Below are 26,841 nucleotides of genomic sequence, written 5' to 3'. Positions count from 1 at the left end.
AGTAACGAAATTTTTCTCGTGATTTGAGATGTTTGACTGAAGTTGATTAAAGTTGTTGTTTTGTTGTTTGATTAAAGATATGGACGTCCACAGTCGAAATATCTCTTCTAACTCGTCAGCAGGGGTTTTTCTGCGTGCATAACTTGGTCGTCGACGTGTCTGAAGGTGTACCTAATAAAGTGTCTCCGGTTAATAGAAACCCCGCTTAGTAGAACAGAAGCGCTTCGGCCCAATGGTGTTCTATTAAGCGGAGTGCACTGTACAACTAATTACCAAATGACCAACAGGTGTGCAGCTGCCGGGGGAGCCCTACAGTGCCACCTGTCGGTCCCTAAACCGAATCATGACACTTATTAAATATCAGGTGAAATTGATGTCGGATAACCAGTTATTTTATTTTCTTTCTCCACTTGAGAACGCTTCTGGTGCTTTCCTGAGAGTTTTTATTCTCCCTGTGTGACCTTATAGTTGTTCGACAGCCAAGAATTGACTTTGTAACATTTTTTAAAAATCCAAATCCCTGACGAGCATGTATTAGTTGGGCGCTTTTGTTTTGAAGGTGCCCAAAGCCAGTCGCTGGCGGCAGATTACCGTAATGCACAGTATTGACAATCGCAGTGGCGGCTCACTTGACTTCAATTTTGCGAGTGGAGGCCGGCTTGACCGCAGTACGATGACCAAGTGGCCGTAAATCACAACAGCGATCCCTACACAATAGATCGAATAGAATGGTCCACTCGTGATGGGTCGTTCGCGAACGAACCGACTCTTATAGTGAACGACGGGATCCGGCTCCTAATAGGGACCCGTTCTTAATTAATAGGAGCCGACGTGTTTTTTCTCCTGTTCCCCCCCTTTCCCCTCCCCTCCCCCTTAGGGTATAAAGCCGCAAGGGATTGGTCAAGAACCGTGGTAGAAGAGGGTTACACACGCTCTCACACACACACACACACACACACACACACGCACACACACGCTCACACACACGCTCACACGCACACTCACGCACACACACACACGCACGCACACACTCACACACACACGCACGCACACGCTCACACACGCACACGCACGCACTCACGCACACACTCACACATACACACTCACTGCAGTGAAGAGAATGGGGAGGAGTAAGAGACACAGCGTCACACGGAGCAGCACACGAACAGGAGAGACAGGGAGACGAGAGAGAGCTCGATAGCGCTACAGAGAAAAAAAACAACACAATGGAAAGGTGAGAAAATGGATAGGAAACGCAGTGAAATTTGGACTCATTTCAACTTAATTGGTAGTTCAAAGGCAGCGTGAAGACTGCAAGGTTAAAATATCCAATATCAAATTTTAATTTATAATTTGTTGTGTGTTAATCAAAGCTTACTTAAGTTTACTGTAAATAGTTAAAAGCTTATAAATATAGACAATCAGAGATTGATACTTTTTTGTTGACCTTGTTTTGTGATGGGTCTTTGTTTTTGTACTGTGTAATTTATGTTTTGTCGCACTCCGAGTTGTACTCCATGTTGAGTATGTTCAGAATATAAATATATAATATAAATATTTTATAAACTGTATAATTTTACATTAGTAATTCATTTTACACATAATTTTACATTATTTTTGGGAGTAAATTAATTTAAGCAACAAAAAAACTGAGGAGCCGTTTGGGAGCCAAAAGAGCCGGCTCTTTTTAGTGAGCTGAGCCAAAAGAACCGGCTCTCTAAAGAGCCGGAATTCCCATCACTATGGTCCACTGACACCGAGAAATGGGCAAATGTGTCGTATCCTGACATTGCCAACTTCTTGTGGTTTTCAACAACTGCCTACACAATCGATCAGTTGAAATCTTACAAAGGTTCGGAGGTTTATTTGTATAGTGCTTGGCGGCCCGGTGATCCAGTGGTGTGTGCGTTGACCTCACAGTGAAGATACCAGGTTCAATTCCAGCTCCGGCCTCCTTGTGTGGAGTTTGCATGTTCTCCCCGGGCCGAAACGGCCTTTCTGCGCGTACTCCGGTTTCCTCCCACATTTCAAAAACATGCATGGCAGGCTGATTAGATTGTTCAAATTGTCCCTGGGTTTGAATGAGGAAATGCATGGTTGTTCGTCTCTGTGTGCCCTGCGATTGGCAGGCAACCGGCAGGTTTGTATTTTGCTGCAAAGTCTATCCTCACCTGATTGCATTAAAGTCAATGTTCTTTTTTCATCGCAGGTGCAGGATTCACAGCAACTACTAAACAATGCCCCATCGTCACTCTGGATCATTATTGAGTCTGATGGGAAAGTCCCCTCTGCTCATTGCAACTGCATGGAACGCTTGGGAGAAGCCTGCACTCATATTGTGGCTTTACTAGTCTCGATTGAGGCAACTGTGAAAGTGAGAAAGTCGCTCATTGTCCCAAATGAGAAATTACACTGTCTCCCTGCACCCACGAAAGGTCGATGCAGTATGTATGGCAAGATTGAGAACATGGATTTCAGGTCCGCCAAAGCAAGGAATAGGAAAATAGTTTGTGAACAAGCAGGTACACTTATGACACACACAGCAGTGAGCTCAAACTTAACAGATGCACCAACTGAAGAGCAACTCATCAATACAATAATCACATAATTTCATGGAGGAACTTTATTCAACTAGTGCCAAATCTGGTATTTTGACAGTAAAGAAGCCATATAATGACAATTTTGTTCCCAAGTCACTCGTTAAAAATTGTTCCATGTTTCTGAACTGACCTTGAGAATGAAAACTGAGTGTTACAGGCATTCTGTGAATAACTGTTGTTTTTCTTTTTGTTGTTGAGAGTATACTGTTGACTCAACTCGTCTTTCGTGTCTGTGTCATTTTTAATGGATCCGACAGAGCACAGTACTCATGCAAATCCGTCATGGGGAAATTATCGATTCTGTGTTGCACACCACACAGAGCCAGATAGCACAGATTCAGGCATCTAAGGGAAGAGCAAACATAGCTCAACCTCTCAAGCTGGAAATGTGGGGTCAGTGCTTTGGCCACGTTAATATAAAAAACTCGTCCAGCCTTCACCACACTTTCAATATCCTGGACAAGAGAGCCGACCAGCAGAATCTCTGTGGATTGTTGTCGGGTCTGGTAGGCAACAGACAGTGAAGAAAAGTGATTCAGACAATGGAGGGATGGATGACCCTGCGCTGTGTCCTACTGCACTTGTTAGAATACAAACAGCAATGGTTCATTGAAGCAAGTTATGGTGAGTGAAATTTTTACTCACTTGTTTTATGTATGTATGTATTCATTCATTCGCCGAACCGCTTGATCCTCGCAAGGGTCGCGGGGGGTGCTGGAACCTATCCCAGCTGTTTTTGGGCAGTAGGCGGGGGACACCCCGAACCGGGTGCCAGCCAATTTAGGCACTATACGTATCAGAGCTTTTGAAATTGCACATCGCCTGACCATGTGAAGTGAAAAGAGTTCAGAAAGCAGCAAAATATGTGACTGTGTGTTGTCACAACTACTCTTTATATCATCCTCTGATCCCACTACATTAAGAGGCGGACTTGAAACATTTAATTCTTTTAACCTGCAAAAAAAAAAAAATCTCTCTCTCTCTCTACCTCTCTCTCTCTCTCTCTACCTCTCTCTCTCTCTCTCTCTCTCTACGTCTACCTCTCTCTACCTCTCTCTCTCTCTACCTCTATATATATATATATATATATATATATATATATATATATATATATATATACAGTATATATCAGTATATATAAGACTTAAAATACGACCAGACCCATCTATCAGGCCACAGCCACGCTTCATGTCTTCCAGACTCTGCGACCCCACCACTGCTTCCGCATATCGCCGCTCCATCACCAACGCCTTCACCGCTCTGGCCGTTGATGACATCGCAGACTGGGAGACTTTCAAATTAAAGGTCAACCAGTCTGCCCAGGACGTATTGGGAAGATCAAGATCTCTTCCCAAACAACCATGGATGTCACAGCCGACCCTCGACATCATTGACCGCCGCCGTGCTGCTCGCCTGCGCAGTGATATCACAGAGTACCGGAGGCTCAATGCAGCACGGAATGCGGCAATTGCAACTGACAGGGAGAGATACTGGGGAGAAGAGGCCGAACGCATGGAATCAGCAGCACAGCGCAACGACGTTAGACAGGTCTTTCAAATGCTGCGCCAAGCCCGCATCGGACCGCACATCGAGACCGCCCTCATGAAGGATGCCAGTGGAAATCGCATCACCACTGAAATAGACTGCCTTGAACTCTGGAAAGAGCACTTCAGAGACCTCCTTCATCACCCTCCAGTTCCCACCGACCTCCGTCTTGTCACTGCTGCCAACTCTACCACCCCCAACCCCAACTGCAAAACTGACCCAGTCACAATCGACGAGGTCAGAGCAGCAATAAAATCACTAAAAAATCACAAGGCCCCTGGAATCTGTGCCATCACCACAGAGCTGCTCATAGAAGGTGGTGACTCCATGGCCCAGTGGCTCACCCACATCATTAACCATGTGTGGGTGGCAGAACAGCCCCCCACAGACTGGTCCCGAGGCATCATCCTGCCATTTTGGAAGCGGAAAGGCGACAAGCAACTCTGCAACAACTACAGAGGCATCTCACTGCTCTCCATACCCGCAAAACTGTTCACCCGGATCCTTCTCACCCGCGCCCTTCCCGCCATTCGAAGCCATCGCTGCCCCCAACAAGCTGGCTTCATGCCCAACCGGTCCACCATAGATCACATCTCAGCAGTTAGACTCATTGTTGAGAAGGTTAGAGAGTTTCGGAAGGACCAACATCTTTTTATAGCCTTCATAGATCTCAAAGCTGCCTTTGATACAGTCGACCACCTCTCCCTTTGGAACATTCTGAAATACCTTGGAGTGCCACCCAAAATAACCACATTGTTCCAGCGACTCTACAACAACTCAGAGAGCTGTGTTCGTGTGAATGGGAAGGACTCAGAGTGATTCCCCATTAACAGCGGGGTCAGACAGGGCTGCGTGGCCGCTCCTGATCTATTTAACTGTGTCATTGACCACCTTATGATCCGAGTCCGGGAGAAAGTCTCAGGCGTGTCGCTCGGCAACTTCCACCTGAGCGACCTTGAATACGCTGATGACACCACCCTGTTCAGCAACTCCCTCCAACACCTCAGCAGTGCCCTCTCCATATACCAAACAGAAGCAGCAAAGCTGGGCCTCCAAGTAAGCTGGCAGAAAACCAAACTTACGGTATGTATATCGGTGACGGACCCAACCCCTCCCCCCTGATCTTTGGCACAGACGAAGTGCAATTTGTCAACTCCATCATCTACCTGGGCTCCACTATTACCAGCAGTGGCGATCTCAAGCCAGAGATTGACCGCAGACGCGCCCTCGCGGCCGCAGCAATGCAGTCACTGTAGCGGCCCCTCTGGCGCCACCATTTATAACGCAGCAGTTCTTCCCATCCTCCTGTATGGTGCAGAATCCTGGCCATTAAACAAGACCCAGGCCAAGAGGATCGACGGCTTTGACAGCAGGTCACTAAGAGCCATCTTGAACATCAGCTGGCACCTCCATGTTTCCAACTCAGACCTCCGAAAACATACCCTTCAGCCCCCTGCATCCCGACTGGCCGCTCAGAGGCGCATCCGTTGGCTTGGTCATCTCCTCCGATTACCCCCGGAACACCCAACTCGTGCCATCTTCTCATTTGATCCAGCGACAGCCGGCCGGAAAAGGCCACGCGGCAGACCCCACACCAGATGGCTTGATGTCATCAGAGAAGATCTCAAACACCAGGGCCTTACCCTGGAGGATGCAGCGGACCTGGCCCATGACCGTGGTCATTGGCGGACCCTGGTGAAGCTGATCGGCTCTACGCACTGCGACGACCCAGCCGAATGAGACTGGGCCCACGCGTCGTAAGAGCATTATTATTATTATTATTATATATCGCACATGTGTGTGTTATCAATATCCGTATCAGCCTTACAAAGCAGGAAATTATATTTTTTCGGTATCAGCTGAAACTTTTCCTCTTGTGTTTCACAAATGATTACGAGTGGAATTAGACAATGGTAATCTCCGGAACTCTAAGGCAATTTTATAAGATATGCACTGCTGGAGAGGCAGACACTTATCTATGTAGAAAATACAATGTTACATGAGCTTAAACACAATGAACTACACAATGAAATGCATCCAAAAGGCAATAAAAGTATTTTCAGGCTGGGTGCTTCCCACAAGTGTTCACAGTATAGTTTTGAATTCATCAAAAATGAAACTGGGGACATGGGCTTCAGCCACCTTGAACAAAAGCAGACAAAAATAGGGATCCAGTTAAAACAAATTCACTGCAAATGTTTCATTTTCAAAGTTAGACAGTGATCACGGTACCTTGCGTGACAATTTAGTATATTTTACATAATCTTCCAGGAACATGAGTGCTCCCACCACATCAGAGGGCATGTCGGGGATCTTCTGACTTCGATTGGGGAAAACAATGACAAACAAAGATGAAAGATCATAACTGAATTCATTTTGAATTTGCATTCCGAACAATAAAGTTATTGTCAACTAAAGTACGGACTCAGGCAACTGAGCCTCTTTGTCTGCCGGGTTACCTTGTACACTGTTCCATGATAGAGCGGACAAACTGACCAATGAGAGCCAAGAACTGCTGCGTGTATCTCGAGTGAAACTGCTTCAGAAGTGTGAGCAGGCCGAGCACTAAGGGAGTCCAGTCAACTGGGTCGGTGGATTTCCTGCATGTCATCCCTGTTAAAATATTCCATGTCCTATTAGACATCCAACATTTACACGTCCTAGCAGGCTCATACACAAGCACGCTTTTTCTAAATTTTAAAACATGTTTATTATTAACATATTTATTGCAAATTTCTCCACTGTGGGACAAATAAAGGTTTCCTTATTTTAATATGGCCCTTTCAATAGCTAATTGGGGGAGTAGCTTGAATTTTAAATGTAAAATAAAAAACACATTATACATAATCTGTTGGGAATATTTTCTCTCTTTTTAAAAAAATCTCAAGTACTTGACCGGTACTTGTTATGAGGGAAATAGAGACAAACCTACCTTGGTTTCTGCTATATTGAAGCTTAGGCAGCTGTGCTATGATGAACAGGAAGTTGAGGATGGGAAAGAAAGGAAGGCGCTTTGTGGTGATGTAGATCTGTAAAAACCACAAAGATAAAAACCAAGACATTCTGCACGTTGATTTGAGGTAAACAAGGCAAGATGATTACAAGGCAAAATCAGTCACATTCATCTCCACAAACCTTATTCAGTGGGTTGTGAATACCCGCAGCCTCCAAATAGGCTGTGATTTCATACAGAAGAGTGTTGTCCTCTTTCGGGTAGGGCAGCGACGGGTCCTGGTAGTGCGCTTCAATGTCTGCGAGCAGCGACCTGCAAGGTTTAAAATAAATAAATAAATACGGCCATACCTCGGTTTTCGAGCATAATCCGTTCCTGAAGGCGGTTCAAAACAGATTTGTTCGAAAACCAAAACCATGCTCTTTTTTTTTTAAAAACAAATCTTTATTGAACACGTCTGCTCACAATGAAACGCTCCACGAGCAAGCATCACTTCCTCATGTAAGGAAGGCGAAAGGAGTCAAGGGGCGCATTCAAGTGTGCTCAGTTTGGTCGAGAACCGATTTTCGGTCGTACCTTAAACCAAGACATAAAAAACTCAATATTTTTGGTCAAAAAACGATTCGGTCGAGAACAGAGACGTTCAAAAACCGAGGTTTGACTGTAAATAAATAAATAAACAAACAAACATTTGAGAAACAAAAACTATGTACATTTGTATAAGTACTTACATTTACATTCTAATTTCATTATAAAGCCCTGCATTATTTCAGTGTCACAATTTTTTTATTGGGTAAATATCAGGTTGATGGTTTTTTGAGGGGCGGCCGGGAGTGATCCAAAGATTATCGTCGTAATCAAATCTAGACCTCCAAGACAAAAAAGGCAAGTTTATGGAGGCATTTGGAGAAATGCTCTCAGTAATCTGGTCATAACTGAAGGTTTTAACAAACACGTCGACAGCAATTTAGATAAAAATACCCCCAAATTGTATACTATAGTTGATACTTTTACTATCTTACAATATGGAATGAGTCCAACACACATTCAAGGTTCTTGACCTCATTGGAATTACTGTTTTCAAAAGAGAAAGATCATGTCCAAAATCTTGGGGTGCTGATCGACTCGGACCTTACTTTCAGCACTCATATCAGATCAATTACTAAAACTACCTTTTACCAGCTGAAAAATATCTAGAGTGACACGTTGCATGCTACAGACAGGAGAGGAAAATCTTATTCATGCTTTTATCTGCAGTAGACTTTATTATTGTAACAGACTTCTTTCTGGACTCCCCAAAAAAGCATCAAACCACTGCAGCTCAGGTTCTGCCCACAACAAGCAAGCTCAGAACATTTTAGTCCAATCCAAAAGGCTTTACACATTGCTGGCGCCCAGTCAGCTGTAGAATATATTTTAAAATTCTGTTACTGATCTATAAACCACTGAATGGTTTGGTTCCTGAACACGTTAATGAAATGCTACTTGAATAAACACCTACTTGGGGTCTGAGGTCTGCAGTCTCAGGTCAAAGCAAACATGATGGAGCAGCATTTAGCTGATACTGCACGCAAATGGAATTTACCATTACTATTGGAAGTCAAGTCATACCCAAGTCTAAGTGCTTTCAAATCCAAGTTAAAACGATGATATTTACCCATTCATAATGTATTACAAGCATTTTAAAATCGGTTTCACTCCATGGTTTTTAGAGCTGATTTTTCATTTCTTTCCTTTTCTTTAAGTCTTTTGGCTTCAAATGTGTTTCAATGTTCTCAATGCACGTTATTTTTCTTTTTTTTTTGTAATTTGAAAAAGATACTTTTGTTCTCTCTGCACTGTGAATGCTTTTAGATGTGCTTTTGGTTGTGTAAAGCAGCGGCCCCCAACCTTTTTTGCCCCACGGACCGGTTTAATGTTAGACAATATTTTCACGAACTGTCCTTTAATGTGTGACGGATAAATACAACAAAATAATATAATATGACCTGCATAAAAACTGTGGCATTTTCTAAACATAACAATAAACACAAATAACATCTCTGGCCGCAACACTCTGTGGGCGCAATGGTAACGTTTAAACGTGCCTTCAAAGTAAGATACAACGCAGATTGTATGAAATGCATGAAAAATACGACTCACCACAATGCCGAATCAGTGGGAGCCCTGAACTTGTTTTTCTGCAACCAGGCGGTCCCATCTCGGGGTAATATGAGACAATGACACCCAAAGTGTGTGGCTTATGTCCAGTTTACCGTATTTTCACGACTATTCGACGCATCGTACTAATGGCCGCAGTCTCATTAATGGGTGACATTTCTGTATTTTACACATACACAGGACGCATCGTACTAATGGCCGCAGTTTTACAGTGGTAAAACATAGGCCAGCTTAAACATACGGCATGCATGCGCGCACTCTAACACGTTAGCTTGAAGCATACGGTAGCATGCCAAGACATACAGATAAGATAAAAACACGTTTTTAAAAAGGCAACGAAAGCAGAACTGAGTTCGGGTGTATTTTATTTAGCCATCGTACAATGTTCTCACGTTTTTCGATCAATCATCACCCAGAAATCCATCAAAGTCCTCATCCTCTGTATCAGAAGCAGAGGACTGCACATCTCAGTTGTCATTGAATGCATCACATGCTAGTGTGAGTTGCTACGCATTGCCGAGCGGAAAGGAGTAGCAACAGCAAAGTCAACATTTCTCTCGTGTGAAGCTTTCCCACATTTGAAAGTAAAGAACAGAGCGAAGCATGGTGGCAGCGCGTGTGTGTGTAGAAAGAATAGAACAATTGTGCAAGTACCGTAATCCATCAAAAACGCCGCGTTCCCTCTCGTTGTTGCGTATTGTGGCCTAACTCGCCAAGCGCTGCCTCTCACTCTTTGTAAAGTTGTGTTTGCCACCGATCATCCATTGTTCCCATGCCGTTTGCAACTTTACTTTGAACGCCCGGTTGATGCCAATGTCCAGCGGTTGTCGTTCTTTAGTCAAGCCTCCGGGAATAACGGCAAGCTCAGCGTTCATTTGCTTGACTTTTTTTTTTCACCGCTGCTGTGAGATGGGCACGCATGCCAAAAGCATAACCGGTGGCTTTAAGTTTGAACTGAGCTTCGTAGGCGTGTCTTTTTGTCGAATTTATTTTCAGGGGTTCTTAGAAACCAAAACCGGAGTTGTTTTGCAACAATGCACATTGCCACACTCTATACAAGTGTTGGTACTGGCTTGAGGCGTCCACTTACACGTCCACCCTTCACCATTGGCGGACTAGCTTGCCTGTCCTCTCTCTCCCTCTCTCTCTCTCTCTCTCTCTCTCTCCCTCTCCATATATGTATATATACACGCCCACCCTTCCCTGATTGGCCGACTTCTTTCCGGCATGGCTGGCCACAGTCACTTCCGCCTTTTCTCTATATAAACAGCGTGTCGGCTGTCAGTCAGATTTTGGAACTCAGCGCATATAAAGGACGCTCCGCACCATAAGGCGTACTGTCCATTTTGGAGAAAATTTAAGACTTTTAATGGCGCCTTATAGTCGTGAAAATACGGTACCTTGTAATTTAGTTTAGGTCGCAGTCACTGCAGAAAACCCCGCTTCACACAGGTAGGATGTCGGAAATAGCAAAAATGTTTTCAGTGCTGTTGTGGCGATTTCAGGGTATTCAGCAATTATTTTTTTCTCTCTCTTGGCTGGGCCTTTTCACCTTCACAAAGAAACTTTACATATGTGTTTGGGTTTTTTTTTTTACTCCTTTTGCGAGCTGGGTTTCATTTTAGCGTTACTGAGAAGCGCGCCTTGACGTGCGTCAAATATGACAGACGGATGTAACAGAGAATCTGGTAATTCTTCAAAATAAAACATCTTTTGGATTCCGAGATAAATAAAACGGAATTAATGCAAGTTATTTATTCTTTCTGTGCAGCCCAGGAATGTCCGCGGACCGGGGGTTGGGTACCGCTCGTGTCAAGCACATTGTATGGCCTTGTATATGAAATGTACTCTCCAAAGTTGCCTTGCCTTGTCTAAAGTAAATTTAATGTTAGAAGATTTTTATTCAACACTAACAGAACAGTCAAAGTATCACAGAACCCAAGATGTAATACTTTTTGTATTTTGTTCGATGCAGCAATGTGTAGAAGAAAAATGGACTGACTTGTTAATATTTTCGAGGGCAGCTGCCAGGTGTTTGGAGTCAAACTTGCAGGAGTAGTTCAACTCATTAGCAATCTGCTGTCGAAGGATTTGCATTTGACCAACCTACAGCAAAATTCAACATTATGAGTGAGGCATTTTCTCCTAACTTTGAAAAAAAAATCATGTCACTATTTTCAAACACGAAATTATCACATGGATTACCTTCATGATGACCTCCAAATATGGTCCCCAGATTTTAGGGGTTTTGGCGACAGCACTGGCATACACTTTGCTAGCATTACCTATCAGAAGAGACAATACATACTGTAATTTTTGTCACAGAAAATACACAAATATTTTCTTAAACAAATACCTACCCATGATGCCCTGAACTGGATTGACAGCACCTAGCATGGCTTTAAAGACCTCTACGGCACCTTTATCCTTTAAAATGGTCTTCTGAATCATTGTCAGGAAATTCTAAATGGGGACATGTATATTTTCAGGTCCAAATTCACCGGGATGAACAATTCAAACAATGTCAATATGTATTGTTGAAAAACTGCTTTCTGGAAGCTTATTACCTGTAGCTCCTTGACAATCATGAAGCACAGCAGGCGGTCCAGTCCATTGAGGCCAAATGTACCCAAAGAGCTCTGGATTTCTGAGAAGAGTCTGTTGCTGGTCACTTCCTGGTGGCTTTTTAGGTCATACCAGGTGTTCATTTGGTCAATGTAGCACGTTACCCTGCGGAAAATATCAGGCACAGATTAAATTTGCCACAAGACTTTGACTTTCTTTTAAAGAAATCAGAATTATATCTAGTTTCTATGCCTAATGCATACATACTTGGGATCTGTGATCCGGAGAATCTCTCTGCAGAGACGCCCAATGAAGGTGGCAGACTCATCCACAGGTGAAAACTTGGGGATGGGGATGTGAGTGGACTGGTACACACTCTGCCAGTCCTGGATCTGATCAAGATCAAGGAGGGGAATAAATATTGTACTGACATACTGTATGTTGGAAAGAAAATAGTGTTGACCTGTCATAATTTAATCGAACCTTAGCCCTTAGGAAACTATTGCACTCTTGCTCCACGTTGTAATTGATGATTCGGGATACTTCCTCTTGCCAAATTTTAAGGCCATATATACTGACATAGTCCTGGATGTATTCAAATGACCTGTAGAATCCATCCATGGTGGCTGCCATGTCTTTTAACTTGGGCATCAACTCACTAGGCTGAAATCATTGAGATTGTACAATCAATGACAACATTTCCAGATTTACATTACAGAACAAATCTTATGCCTAACCTTAGCCTTGGGATTGAAAATCAATCCTTTGTGGAGAGCATAAGCGACCCTCTTCACCAGCTCCTTCCTGATGCCATCCTCCAGAAGTTGCTTAGGATCCACCTAAAATGTCAAATTACATGCCACTTTAACACTAAGTGTCAGAGATGGGTGTCACAAATTCAATCATTTTTTTTTACAAAGCAAGAACAAGAAACCTTTATGATTCCAACTAAAGTGGTCTTCATCATCAAGATCCCCTCTGTGAAAATGGAGATGTCATGGGTGAGCTTCGCCACCTGTCGTGGTGAAAGCAGAAAGTTGAATCATTCATGCCAAAAGTTTATGAAATACAAAAAAGAAAATCTAATGTGTTGTTCTTTGATAGTTGTGCTCCTTGCTTGTTTGTACAGAACATGCAAAACTGAACATGCTTCTGTTGATTCCAGTAATTTGTGTTTAAATTAATGGTTCATTAATGATAGAGTTTAGACAACCTCGGTTATCAAGTTTAAAAGTTTCATTTTGTTGTATGCTTGATTGACCTCAAACGCGTGTGTTTAGGGCACACAGGAAAAAGGGCCAACTTGAGCTGAATGAAACTGAAGCCTTGTTAACTGATAGTACAAACAGGAATATTCAACTTCGGGTGGGCAGCACGATAAGATGTCTTTGAGTTTGTTCCAGTGTCTCAATTCATGCGAAATATACCCATTGAATTAACAATGTATCTATTGTTTGGACCGAGCGATGTTTTGGCCTCTGAGGGGCGTATCGGTGGGCTGGGCTGAGAGGCATGACATGTAAATGAAGAAGGCGGTGTTTTTCTGATATATCACTTGTAATTTGCATACACGATCAATAAAAAGCCAGCAGAGGCTGCAGAGGTCAGGTGTCAGTTGGTAAGCGCACGGAGTGGCTTCGTAGAAAACTGCGCCTCCTGCTGGCAGAAAAGACAATCTCTTCCTGAGTCTGTTCAACTGTCCGAGTGAACATCTCTGACAATTTGGACACAAGCAACATATTTTCTATGATGAACCATTATGCAAATGAGAGTGCTGGCATAAACCAAATGCTCCCACTTCTATTTCACAGTAAGAATTGGGGATGGGGGTGATTATGCCAATCAAAGCACCAGGGTGCTTGCATGAATTTTTCCGCACGAAAACATCTTGAAGCCCCTTTGACTAAATCAGCTTTCAATTTTAGACAGTCGATGCGATGTGTCTAAGACCATTACAAACTAATTAGCTTCTGTACTTCATAGCGTGCCCCGAGCTGCGAGTAGTCCTTCAACTTGTCCTTATCCAGCCGCGTGGGCACCTCGATGATGTCATGGATCTGAAGCTTAATGATCTTGGCCAGAGAGGTGAACATGCTCTCTGGGATGATCTGCAGTACCTACAAACACAAAGTAAAGACACGAAGTAATGACAATAAATATGTAACGCTTGGAAAAGAAAATCAAAATGATCATTCAACATCTAACAATCACAAGATAAAATGTGAAATCAGGTAACAGCACACAAAGAGTTAAGAGCTCTACAGAATGTATTCAACCATACATTACACCTTTCTGACATAGGCCACCAATTCCCCTGAGTAGAACTGTGAAACACTCAGCAGGTCAGCGCTGTTGACTTGGTTGATGCGCAGCAATGGAAGATCCAAAGCAGAGGCCAGCTGGTCTCACCAACACAGACAGAATTGGGTTTAAGATCATGGTTTGGAAGTGTCAACAACTTCTAGTTTTACATGCAGTGTAAAAAATGGCCTTACCTTCAGAAAGGTAGCCCGCAGTTTTGTGACCATGGATGAACTGACACGGATGCTCTCCTGCATAATGGATGTGAAGCTGCAGGGTAAAATCGGAGCCAGGCATAAAAATATGTGTTTGAGGAAAAGAAACGGATAAAATCTGCTTTGCATAACAAACCAAAACCATAATGCACACAGCACCTGTGTCTTGTGCTACCTGCATACCAATGAATCAATGAGACATGCACAGTATAAAATCAATTATTTATGTAAAATACTACTTTGTACCTTGAAAGTTTTGCATTTACACAGCAGCAGAGAAGTTACAATCATGACATGACCTATCTCACAGTACAGTTATCTTTTATTTGTGACAAGATTGTAGAGGGTGGTGAAAAAAATGCCCCAGAAAGGTTAAAAAATACATAAAATAATAAATTGAGCGGTTCGGAAGATGAATGAATGAATGAATATGTATTTAGTTTGGACATTATTATGACATAATTTCACATGCATCTTCCTAAACACCATGTTAAAAATTAGGCCACGGCTTAAGCCATGGGTCTCTTGGTATTACAAAACTACTGGTTACTCTAAAATGGTTCAATGATTTTGTTGTTTACGATGATACTAATGCAGCGTGTTATACCGGAGACAAATTCCTTGAGTGTTCTACATACTTGGCCAATAAAGATGATTCCGATTCCGATTCAGGAAAATCATGCTATGCGGCAAGGTATGGTTATGTTTGTCCTTTACATTTCAGAGTCCTCGAGTACTGTTCCAAACTAACAACAGTTATCAAATTAGAACTGAGGTTTTATGATCAGCAGAGGATAATTATACATGCAGTACATCCCGGTAGCATGCCAATAATTACCTTCACAACAATAGTCCTATTGTTGATAAACAGTGCGTTCATAAAACTGAATGAGTGTGATTTGTCACTCACTGTTGCATTTGTCTTCATCACGTCACAGAGAGAGCCTACCTGTCAATTATCTGCCAAGCATATGACAAGTCTCCTACGATCTGCATTGTGATGAGGACCTCTTCCTTGATGTTGATGGTGCGAATCATTTGGTGCAGGAACTTTCTTGTGTCTGCCAGAAACTGACAGACCTGCAGGTTTGACTCCAACTGGTGGAACTCCTGAACCTGATGAGCAAGAGCAAGGGGAAAATGCAGCATTTATAATATGTATAAATGCATATTATACATATTATGCATATATATGCAAAAACAAGTATCATAGTTCTACATTAAAAGTGGCCAGGTAGCCAAAGGCCACCCGGAGGTAAGTGACACTGGCCCAACTGGGCCAGTACAAATTTCATGAATAAATACAATAAAATAATTACGCGTCCTTTTTTAAAATACTTGGTTTTATCCACTTGAATTGATCAATTATCTTAGTTTTTTGTCTTTTATTGCTTATTTTCTTACATGTCAGGTTAAATTCTTGGCAAGAACATGATACAAAGCTCCAGTAATACTCAGTTAGCTTTAATACAAAAAATAAAAAATAAAACTAATGTGGAAAAAAAACATGAAGAAATATTTTCTTAAAGGCTTAAATAATACAATATAAAATTGCTGTATATGAAATCTTTGAAATGATCGTATTATATCATGAATATATATGAGCAGGGCTTCCTCAACATGGTGCATGGTGGCCCTTTCAGGCCCAACCCAAAATGGCTTAACGAAGAATGCTGAAATAAGGTCACGTAGGTTTGGTGTCTTTAAGGAATATACAATACAATACATGCTGACTTGTATAGTGCTTTCACAACAGTGGCAGCTGTAACAAAGCTCTTAATAAAACAGTTGACAAAGTAAAATAATAAACACAACATAAAACACAGTGCAGTACTGACCACTTTTCCCCTCACACGCTTTGTTGTTTAAAGCAGCTTGAGATCTCAAGAGGAGAGAAAGTGTCCTTTCACCAGTGGAAATTAGATGTATACAATATGTATACTATAACAACATATACACAAATATGTATACAATATTGTCATTTAGAAAAAAAAAAGTCATACCCATAAGGTACACTTTGGCTACCAGTCAATTGTAGGGCCCAGGCCCCCCAAAAGCACATTCACACTTTAGGACAACCTTGAGTTTTCACTTAACCTCAAATGCATGTATTTCGAACATAGGGGGAGTTCCAGTACCCAGAAAAGAAAACCCGCCTTCTCGGGCAGAACACCCAATTTACACAAAGGAGAGCCTGAATCAAGATTTTAACAAAGAACCTCTCGACTGTGAAGCAGTCTTGCTGACCACTGTGCTGCCTAATCTGGGTCATGGCAACCAAACAAGTAGTGATTTAAAACATTACAAAGGTAACACAAAGGAACAATACAAAATTTTAAATGATTCTACTACTAAGGCCTCTGCTCAAACACATTATCTTCCTCACCTCGACAAGAGCCTGTATGAGTTGGACCGTCTTCCTACCAGCAGCTGTAGAGTCCTCATAGTTCAAAGATTCTATCTGTTTTGAGATTTCTCTGAACCAAGCTTGTAGGTTTTCTGTGATGGTGACAGAACACAAGCTTCAGGTCACTGCAGTAAACAAATATTTTCAATATCCCATATTATCAATTTACTTTCGAAAATATTGTCATATTCTGCCCAAAACTTGAGAAGTTTGTGTTCTTGAGCCATGACTGTAATAATCTTTGCCAGAAACACCTATATTTGTTTGTCATCCTGACTCACCGTTCTTTTCCACCCTTGTGAGGGGTTTCACACCAGAGAAGACTTCGGCCAGTTCGGTCATTCTCTCTGAGCCCTCCTTCTTGTAGCTCTCCCATTTGATCTGTTTCTCTGACAGCATCTGCTTGAACATCTGGAGGAGGGCCAGCACAGATGTGGACTTGATGAGTAAGGATTCGCCTGATGTGTTATGTAATGAAAATCTTAAATTGATGTCATCTCCGAATGACTGAATGACTAGCCATATGTTACCATGCAGCGTGTTAATAAACAACAGAGTAGACATATTAAAAAAGAAACACAGATTGAAGAAACACAGTGCTGATCCCCCTCCCCCAAAAAAAGACAAAAGTCGGCCAGCCTTCAATTCCTGCAGTCACTCTGAGCACTGACATAATGGAAAGGAGCTCACAAGTTCCAATCTTACTTAAAGTCGCTGTAACGTGAAAATAACATGTCTTTCCAATTTTACACACCACAGAGAAGAGTGTTGTTAAACAGCCTGCCAAATTTGAATAAATAAATAAATGATGAATTATAAAAAATATGACGCCAAATTTTGATAAATTGAGACATCCTCCCAGGTTTCAAACACTGTGGTTAAGTCCATTAAATGCACTGAAAATATGCCCTGCTTGACTTTACCCATCAAAAAAATATGTTCCTTTGTACATGTACTCAAAATTGCTGTCAATGTGATCCACAGACTGAATATGTGCCGCAATGTTGAATAGACAATACACAGACAGTTACAATTCCCAACCACACACCAAGATAACACTAAACAAGGTTTTAATATTATTAGTATTAGAATAGCCCATTGCTGGTCAGCTCCTTAGCGAGTGAGCTAGTAACAGCTAACATCCCCTTGCCTCTGTTATGTGGACCCACATGATGCACGGAATGAGACAAGTTGGACTGTCACAACGACTGTCCGCGAGCCCACAAGCTAGTTTGCATACCAGGGGTGCTATCCATTTCCCTACTGCCTTGCTCTGTACGCCACGCGTGGGTCCACACAATGGAGACACCGTAAGTCAAATATCATTCAACACTGAACTAGTGACCAAAGATGATTTTAATAATCAATCTGTCAATCATTTTGTCACTTAATCGATGAATCTGATTTTTTAAACATATCATAACCTTGGTGGAAATACTAAGAATTTATCATTGGCCGATAGTAATACAAATCGTAAACACTCACCTCCTTGAGGGTAAATTCTAGCTGGGCTGCATCGAGTAAGAGCTGAAAGAGGATCTTGGGGTTGTACTTGGAGTCATTAAGCACTTGGTCTTTGATCTGCCGTAATTTCTTATTGTTTGGGTCATAGGCTGTCAGATAACACATTCATGTCAGCTATACATCAGTATTGCACTTTTGTACAAAAAAAGTATCCTGGTTGAATTTAAATGGCGAAATATGAAATCTTCAGAGCATTTGGTATGTTTGTCCACATAGTCAACATTAAACACTACTGTTGCATTATTTGTGTTTATGGTAGTATATCAAAAGATAGCTGGACCCAAAGAGTACACACAATTTGTCTTACCCGACTCGGCAGAATGCAACATCAGCCAGCGAATGGCAACATTGCAGTCCCTCAGACAGTTAAGCAATTTTGGAATGTTGTCCAGAATGATCTCTTCTCTGAGGAAACCTTCCTTTAACAGCTGCTGCACCTGAGGCCGAAGGGTCTCCATGCTAATGGCATAACGGGTCGCCTATAAACACAACCGGCAACCATTTGTTAATTATCCAAGGACAAATACGCACATATTCATACTGCACTTGTCAGTACGTGAGTGCCACTGATATAAGTACAATTTTATTGCACCTGCTCTTTGACGTTAGCAGAATCTAGAGTGTAGTTGAGTGCAGTTTTAGCAGCTTTGTATGGGTCCCAGGCCTCCACCAGATTCACTGTGATCCCCATGTAGATGCTGATAACCTGTGGTTCGACAAGGTGAAAACAGTTCATTTTGAAGGTATTTGATAAAAAACCGTGAAGACATCCCTGTCTGACTTTTGAAAAATCACTGATATGAGCATATCAATTATTGGCAGTTGCTGTAATTCATCCATCATCCATCCATCCATTCTCAACCACTAATCTGGGGTCGGGTCATGGCAGCAGATTTAGCAGGGAAACCCAGACTTCCCTCTCCCCAGCCATTTCTTCCAGCACTTCCCAGGGGATCCCAAGGCGTTTCCAGGCCAGCTAGGATACATAGTCTATCCAGCAGTGGGACATGCCCGGGACATCGTGGAGGAAAACAAGCTCAACTCTGAGCCCCTCCCGGATGGCTGAGCGTCTCTCCTTTTCTCAAAGGTAAAGCCGGGACACCTTTCATTTAGACTGCTTGTATCCGGGACCCACAGCTCGTGACCATAGGTGAGGTTAGGAATGTAGCTCGACCGGTAAATCGAGAGCTTCGCTTTTTGGCTCAGCTACTTAGTTACAACGACAGAACAATACAAAGTCCGCATCACAGCAGATGCTGCACCGATCCACCTGTCGATCTCCCGCTCCATCCTGACCTTCCCTCGTGTACAAGACCCCAAGACACTTAAACTCCACCACTTGGGGTAAAATCTAATCAGAGGGTACGCCACCGTGTTCCGACTGAAGACCATTGTTTCAGGTTTGGAGGTGCTGATTTTCATCACAACCACTTCACACTTGGCTGTGAACCACTCCAGTGAGAGTTGGAGATCCTGGCTTCAAGAAGCCAACAGCACCACACCATGTGCAAAAAGCAGACATGTAATACTGAGGCCACCAAACCAGACACCCTCAATGACTTTGTTGTGCCTATAAATTCTGTCCATAAAGGTAATGAACAGCATCGGTGACAAAGAGCAGCCTTGTTGGGGTCCAACCCTCACCAGAAACGAATCCAACTTACTGCCGGTAATGCGAAGCAAACTGACATCGGTGATAGAGGCACCGAACAGCCCATATTAGGGGGTTGGGTACACTATACCCTCGGAGCACCCTCCACAGAACTCCCCGACCGACACAGTCGAACGCCTTCTCCAAGTCCACAAAGCACATGTAGACTGGTTGGGCGAACTCCCATCCACCCTCAAGGACCCTGCCAAAGGTGTGGAGCTGGTCCACTGTTTCATAGCCAGGATGTAAGCTTTGCACTGCTCCTCCTCAATCTGAGTCTTGACTTACCGATGGACCCTCTTCTCCAGCACCACTGCACAGACCTTACCAGGGAGGCTCAGGAGTGTGATCCCTCTGTATTCGGAATACATTTTCTGGGCCCCCCTTCTGAAAACTCGAGGTCAGCAGCGCTCCATCCCCATGATACACAGTGTTAATGGTGCACTGCTTCCCCTTCCTGAGGCGTCGGATGATAGACCAGAATTTCCTTGAAGCCATCCGGAAGTCACCTTCCACGGCCTCACTTTTTTTTAAAACTGCAAACTTGCACTATATTCAAATTATGTTAAAATGTCGCAAATTGTTCGACACAATAATAGTGGCACAAAGAAAACGGCGAGAATATGACATGGCACAAGTGTCATGATAGCAATTTCCAGTTTTCACAAGGCAGAAAAACAAAGAAAAGGTCACAGTATAACCACTGAAAATACCCATCGACAGTCATACCCAGTTGTCAGGAAAGTACTTGTCCACGATCTCTCTCATCTTGGCCTGCTGGGTTTGCAGTATGGACGGGCTGAAGAAAAGGCAGACATACAGCATGGCTGCCTGATTAGCCAGAGCTGTACTACGATGTTCTGGTAGAGGGTAAGCAGACACCTTTAAAGTGGGGAGAATGTTAGTTTTTTTTTTTTTTTTTTTAAATAGAATACAGCACTTATTCAACTTGAAGCACTCACATCATGGGAAAAAAATGCTTGGAACCAAGCAATCATTCTAAGGTAAGCATTTCTTACTTGGTTGTAGATGTCATCAGAGCGCAGTCTCCCAATGACCATACTAATGAATGTGGCACTAATGGGAACTCTGTGAAAGTAGCTCTCTGGGTAGTTGGCAGGCCGTCGGGCTCCAGGCTGGCTGGAGAAGCCAGTGCTGCGCAGCAGTTTGCAGATGTCGTCCATATTGGAGTCAGCTGAAGACCTTGCGGCACTGAAAGTATAGTACACGTAATTTTTTTAAAAAAGCAATTACCGGTATTCAGATTAACACTTTGTTGTTCAGCATATTACTGCCGCTGCGCCAAAACCTTGTAACTGCAAAATATAGTAGCCGCTTTTCAGGAGACCCCAAAAACTGTATTTCTGTTCAACCATTAACAGTGCATCATCAAAGAGAGCAAGCTCTTTTCAACACCCACATGTTTGAACTGACTAATACCAAATTGTGACTTTGTTTTTTGTGGTTTTGACCCAATCGCAGCGATTATGTAAACTGTAATGAGCTGTAACAGTGATCTGTAACTTGAGTCATTGGATGATGGGTGTATTTGTTTGCACGCGAGTATGTGTGACTCATAAATTTACCTGTATCTGTAGTAGGAAACAAGCATCCTTTCTCGGACATCCCCTTCAATTTTTTGGTCGATAACAAGCAACATAACACCATACAGGTAGAGCGCCTCACACTAGGAGTGGGAAAGAAAACGTTCTTCTGTCATGTCCTTCCAAATAGTTCTCAGTGCTATATACAGTCATCTCGTTACCTCTGCGTCCCGCATCCTAGACGCATAATTTTCCCGCGGGACGCAGAGTTCCAAATAATGTGCGTTTTTGGGACGCAAGGAAATTTCTCAGTTAAAAGAACAAAAAAACTACGGTACATCTCTTTTTTGCCAGCAACACAGTGTCGCAGTTTGATCATCGCCGCGGTTGTTGTTTTGATCTCGCATTAAGTAATCTCGCGTGACCAAATTTCCGTTCTCGCGAGACAAGATTGGCTAGATCGGCCTTCAACCTCCCGGAACGCAGACGATTATCAAGTTGTGTAACGTTAAAACAAGTGTTGCAAACAGGTGTTGCGAAAGTTTATTGCAGAGATATCACAGAGGAAGCAGCAAAAGTTGAATCGTTTTTTGAGATAATAAGTTGACTTTGAGAAAGTCTTGCATCATTGGAAGCAGAGTAAAGAGGAGAATTTATGAACTCAAAGACTGAACCATGGGATGAAATAAGAACCTATTTCTCAGCAAATCATGTATACCTGAATTAATTAAATTTTTGCAGTATTTGTTGTTAAGAAATAAACCTATTATTAATGTATATTGTTGTTGTTTGTGTTATTATCATATGCAATTGAAGAAGTAGACCATTTCAAAATTCGAAAGTTGGGACTCTCTAAATGTTGGGACTCATACTTTTCTTATCAGCGAGTCCCAGGGACTCACTGTGGTTAAACTGTACAATTATCATTACTATAGTTCTAAGCGCTATACATGCAAAGGAGGCTGCATATCAGGGGCATAACAACAATGGCTTCGATGTGAACTCTTTTTAAAGAAATGCAAAGTCACTATTATCACTGAGAAGTCACTTACCAGTAGCTGTTTTCCATCCTCATTTAGAAGCACAGTCTCAAGGGTCTGCTGAATATAAACACCCTCATGTAGGTCATCCAAATATCTGGAGAGAAGATAAGACAGAAGATTCATTGTCAACATCTAATTTTAAACTCAATCATTAGGTTGTGAAAAAGCACAGGTCAATGTGAAAATAATAATTTTGTTTTACCTATTTAGATCCACTATGTATTTGTGGACACTCTCAAAAGCTAGATAGAATCTTGAAAGAATCTCGATGTTGTTTTCTCTAAACTCTTCATCCAAGTCCTGAAGGTCAGGTTTGGCCTCCAACTTCCCCTCATAATACTCCGGGCCCTACAGAATTAAAGACATATAAAAGCAGGGTAAAGAAATAATGCTTTAGAAGTGTCTCGACCACTCCCCCGCCACACACACACACACACACATACATTATATATATATATATATATATATGTATGTGTGTGGGGGGGGGGAGTGGTTCTAGGCCTGCTTCATAAATAATCCCATGAGTTTTTATTTAGTTGTTGTTGTGTGTGTGTGTGTGTGTGTGTGTGTGTGTGTCTGTGCGCTCGCGCGCGCGCGGATTAGGGATGTGAATCTCAGCACTGAGGACGATTCAATACACATCTCGATGCACTACCAGCGATGCGATACTTAAACGATACATGGAATTTTCTGGCGACACGAGCGATACGTTTCACCATCTTCACAATGTGATACGACGCGATACACATTTAGTTCAAATCAATGCGATCCGATACGATACAGTGCAATTTGTTGTGATATTGTGCAATTAAACATGATGCAAATACGCAAAGAAAAAAAGTTTAAAAAAAAAGATGGAATTCAGTATGGTATTGCAAAAAGTATACCACTTAATTCCTTATAAACAGTAGAACGTGTAAAACAACTTATTTAAGCCCTTTCACAATTTGGTTTTGTGCAAAGAAAATGTAAATAATTTGGCACCTGAGATTCACAGCTGTTGCTGTAGTGTAAACACAAACAGACTACTCACTGAGTGTCTTATATGAAATATCCATCTCCGTAGGACAGAAAAAAAATACAATTGAAACAATGTGGCAGTCACAGCCTCAAAGATGCTGTGTGTATTGTAGCGTAACACAGACCACTCTCACTGAGTGTCAAAATGAAATGTCCAAAAGATTCATCCATATATAATTTTTCCTTGCGCGGTCACAGTGAGCTGCAAGGGGACCCCCAAAATAAGAGGCTGATCCTGACCTGGTTTGCCAAGAGTTTCTCCGGTGTCCAACGAGGAACTGGACAGGGAGGCGGGGGAGGGGGCGGGAAACTTGTCGGTTATGTGGTGCCATCGTTTGAAGTGTTCTGCATATTTGTGGTGCTGCCGTTGTATGGCTTCGTAGTGCGACATTCTTTGCAAATTACGGAGATTTTATCAAGATTTCCGTCTTTCTTTTCGAAGACGTAGTATTTCCAAACATAAGATCTGAATGTTGCGGGAGCATTAAATACAGTAGTTTCCTCGCTGCTGCTTGCGCGAACTCCATGATGTTTCGCTAGTTGTGTACTGCACTGTATGTGACTCACAGCTTCCGTCCGTATTCACCCCAAAATAATGATGGTGCATTCATTGCGCCTAGGAAAGGGCAGAGAGGTGACGTTTAACCTGAATTAAACGGCACTTGAATCGGATTTTACCGATACCCACCAATGCATTGTGATGAATCTAGATTTCACCTGTCAATCGCGTCATACCCAGAGAATGAGCCGATGCACTCGCGTCGCGCACGTGCGCATCGATGCATCGATTAATATAGATTGTTTTCCACACCCTTAGCGCGCGCATGCGTGCGCACTATACACGCACCTGACTTGACTCCTTGATGGACGGGAAGATTGATTTTTAGCTAATCTGCCTCAAAATTCTGAGGTTCAGGATTTTACTTGGAGCTTCAACTTTTTTGTGTGGACATCAACAAACGATGCTTGTGTGGGTACATGGGTTCTCGCCGGGTACAGACTCTGTACTCAATGAAATTCTAAAAATTAGGTTAGGTTCAGACTGTGTAATTTGTAGCCCACCCATCCTCCAGTTGACTAGGAGAATCTCAATCTCAATTTATAAACAACCCTAATGAGGGTAAGCGACACAGGAAAGGGATGGATGAATGTATGACTCCCTGACAAATCTTTAAAATCCTTACCTTGAAGTAGCTAAAGTCACAGATAATGTCTCCATATTTCTGCTGATCACTCTTGTCCTTCAGTCTGAAGACTGCAGGGATGAAGTCAGAGAGGCGCAGAAGTTCAGCAATTATAGCATTTCCCCTGGAAACTATCCTGAGGATGGCCTGACCGCACAGGTTGTTCTCCGCCAAGAAGTCCACCATCGTGGCTGGAGGAGATGAAGAGGAGCCAAGCCTATAGGTCCACGCAGTGTTTGAAAACAGCACTTGCACAAATTCAAGAGACAAGACATATATTGCCGGCAAGAATGCACTTTGCAAACGTCCTCCGAGTGCAAATTATTATTTTTTTGGATCTTAAATAACAATTACGAATCCATCCTAGGTGTTGTGCAAACATATCCAAAATTCACACTTTTCTAGTAGTGATTATATATCCCACATGTATACGTAACAGCTACCAGTAAACGATCTACAATGTGCTAAACGGAACACTCTGCAACCCTTATCGAATGAAATATCGCTATGTAATATAATTTAATTGTGCTACAATCGTTTAGCTCCCTGCTTCATTGACATGCTAACGTTAGCATAGACACTATAATAAGCTTTGATACTGCACACAGTTCCTAAAAATATAATAACATGACATGCATTACGTACCTTTACATGCGTCAAGTGTCAAATATACTATCAGCAAACTCGGTAATTTCTGAAAACTTGGAGGAAAAGCTGTTCGGATAAATATGGATGGACGTCTCTGAGTTTTTTCCCCTTCATTGTTTGCTTCCTCATGACCAACCATGTGACCCTACGACTGGGTGCGTTTGTTTTTAGTACAAGCAACGCGCTGTCTCGGGAACTAAGTGTTCACGGCCTCTATTTAGCAACGACAAACTGTTGCTGTGTTTGAAAAAATGTACAGTTGGGAAACAAACCAAGAAAATAATTCACCTACCTTCCAAAGATATTGGTATATTATGCCGTAGCTTTTGTAATACAGAATGTCGGCTCTGATCTGTCGAGAGTACAATTGCTTTTCAAATTCCGCTATGATTCGTTAGATGGCGACAGAGATTCACTGAAGATTGATATTAACACCATCCAGTGTGGGTCCTTGGGCAAAGGATCCTTCACGCTAATAATGCCTACCTCATACAATGATGAGAGAATGATCAGAGACAATAAAATGAATGACATGCCGGCTCAGACGTCGCCCGGCCAAATAAGGTCTGCGTCAGGCACTGGGGAACCAGAGCACCTTGATGAAAAATGGGCGAGATGCGATAACATGGCTCTGTTGAGGAAGAGGATCCAAGTTTGAGGGTATATATATATATATATATATATATATATATATATATATATATATATATATCTCCCTCAAACTTGGATCCTCTTCCAGAGGCCTTGAAGCTTTAGGGTTCTGCACAGGTATTGCGCTCTACACGGATTGTTGCTCTTGGTACTTTTGTTTACCAACCCGGCTTGGGGGTTCATAATTGACCCCAGTGCCGCGATCACTCCTAGCACCACTGTTACCAATGCACACCACATTTTCTCAAATTCTCCCTTTAGTCTTTGGTATTTCTCCTTCTTTCCATGTTCCTTTTTTACGGCTATTGCTATCATTTGGGATTGCTACATTTGTCACGACTGCTATTTTCTGATTTTATCCACTCCTCTATGCCAGGCTGGTTGGCTATCACCAGTTTGTCAGTCTGAATCTTGAAGTCCCACAGGACCTTAGCCTTGTTGTTCTCAACCACCTTTGGTTGTGTCTGCCACCTTGATTATGGGACCTCTTGTCCATATTTGCTACAGATGTTATGGTACACTATTCCGGCAACCTGGTTATGCTGCTTACTTGACAAGACAACATGCCATCCCAAATTTTTGGGAACTGTGAATGAATGAATTTGAAATGCCTAAAATGTTGATTACATTCAGACGTAGGTACAACAATGAGCCTGGTTAAATCTTTATCACACAAAATTGTTCGATATTAGAATTTCCCAGGCCTTCGCTTCTGAAAATGTTCCTGACCCGGACCTCTTTAAATGATGGTTGAATACCGCTGTTTTAAAATAACCACCAGAAACAAATGCATTTTGACACCAGATACCTCGGTACGTGCCCACTAGTCA

General features: G+C 42.4%; 1 protein-coding gene across 1 annotated transcript; it reads right to left on the bottom strand.

Moving 5' to 3' along the window:
* Positions 1-2,607: 2,607 nt before the first annotated feature.
* On the bottom strand, positions 2,608-25,523 carry washc5 (WASH complex subunit 5). Its single transcript, XM_052064634.1, has 29 exons — positions 25,358-25,523; positions 24,713-24,929; positions 22,711-22,856; positions 22,518-22,602; positions 21,508-21,608; positions 20,941-21,133; positions 20,651-20,803; positions 18,863-18,976; positions 18,578-18,749; positions 18,232-18,359; positions 17,028-17,157; positions 16,726-16,838; positions 15,289-15,455; positions 14,319-14,394; positions 14,112-14,222; positions 13,800-13,940; positions 12,758-12,838; positions 12,561-12,662; positions 12,307-12,486; positions 12,091-12,215; positions 11,826-11,988; positions 11,619-11,721; positions 11,464-11,543; positions 11,261-11,364; positions 7,281-7,410; positions 7,078-7,174; positions 6,605-6,758; positions 6,378-6,465; positions 2,608-6,287 (listed from the first exon to the last, which is right to left on the bottom strand). Exons 2-29 carry the CDS (start codon positions 24,896-24,898, stop codon positions 6,231-6,233), a joined length of 3,480 nt encoding a protein of 1,159 aa, XP_051920594.1. The 5' UTR covers positions 24,899-24,929; positions 25,358-25,523; the 3' UTR covers positions 2,608-6,230.
* Positions 25,524-26,841: the final 1,318 nt, after the last annotated feature.

Source organism: Hippocampus zosterae, chromosome 5 (genome assembly GCF_025434085.1).
Source record: "Hippocampus zosterae strain Florida chromosome 5, ASM2543408v3, whole genome shotgun sequence".
Taxonomy (NCBI): domain Eukaryota; kingdom Metazoa; phylum Chordata; class Actinopteri; order Syngnathiformes; family Syngnathidae; genus Hippocampus; species Hippocampus zosterae.
Note: the sequence above shows the minus strand (reverse complement) of the source record. Positions and strands in the feature narration are given on the sequence as shown.

Bases quoted from the DNA above. Each gene is read 5' to 3' on its own strand.
- washc5 (XM_052064634.1), bottom strand. From the start codon at position 24,898: ATGGTGGACTTCTTGGCGGAGAACAACCTGTGCGGTCAGGCCATCCTC. The intron at 7,411-11,260 runs GTCAGTCCATTT...TAAACCTTGCAG, and splicing joins GCCCTCGAAAATATTAACAA to GTCGCTGCTCGCAGACATTG. The intron at 7,175-7,280 runs GTTTGTGGAGAT...TGGTTTTTACAG, and splicing joins TTCACAACCCACTGAATAAG to ATCTACATCACCACAAAGCG.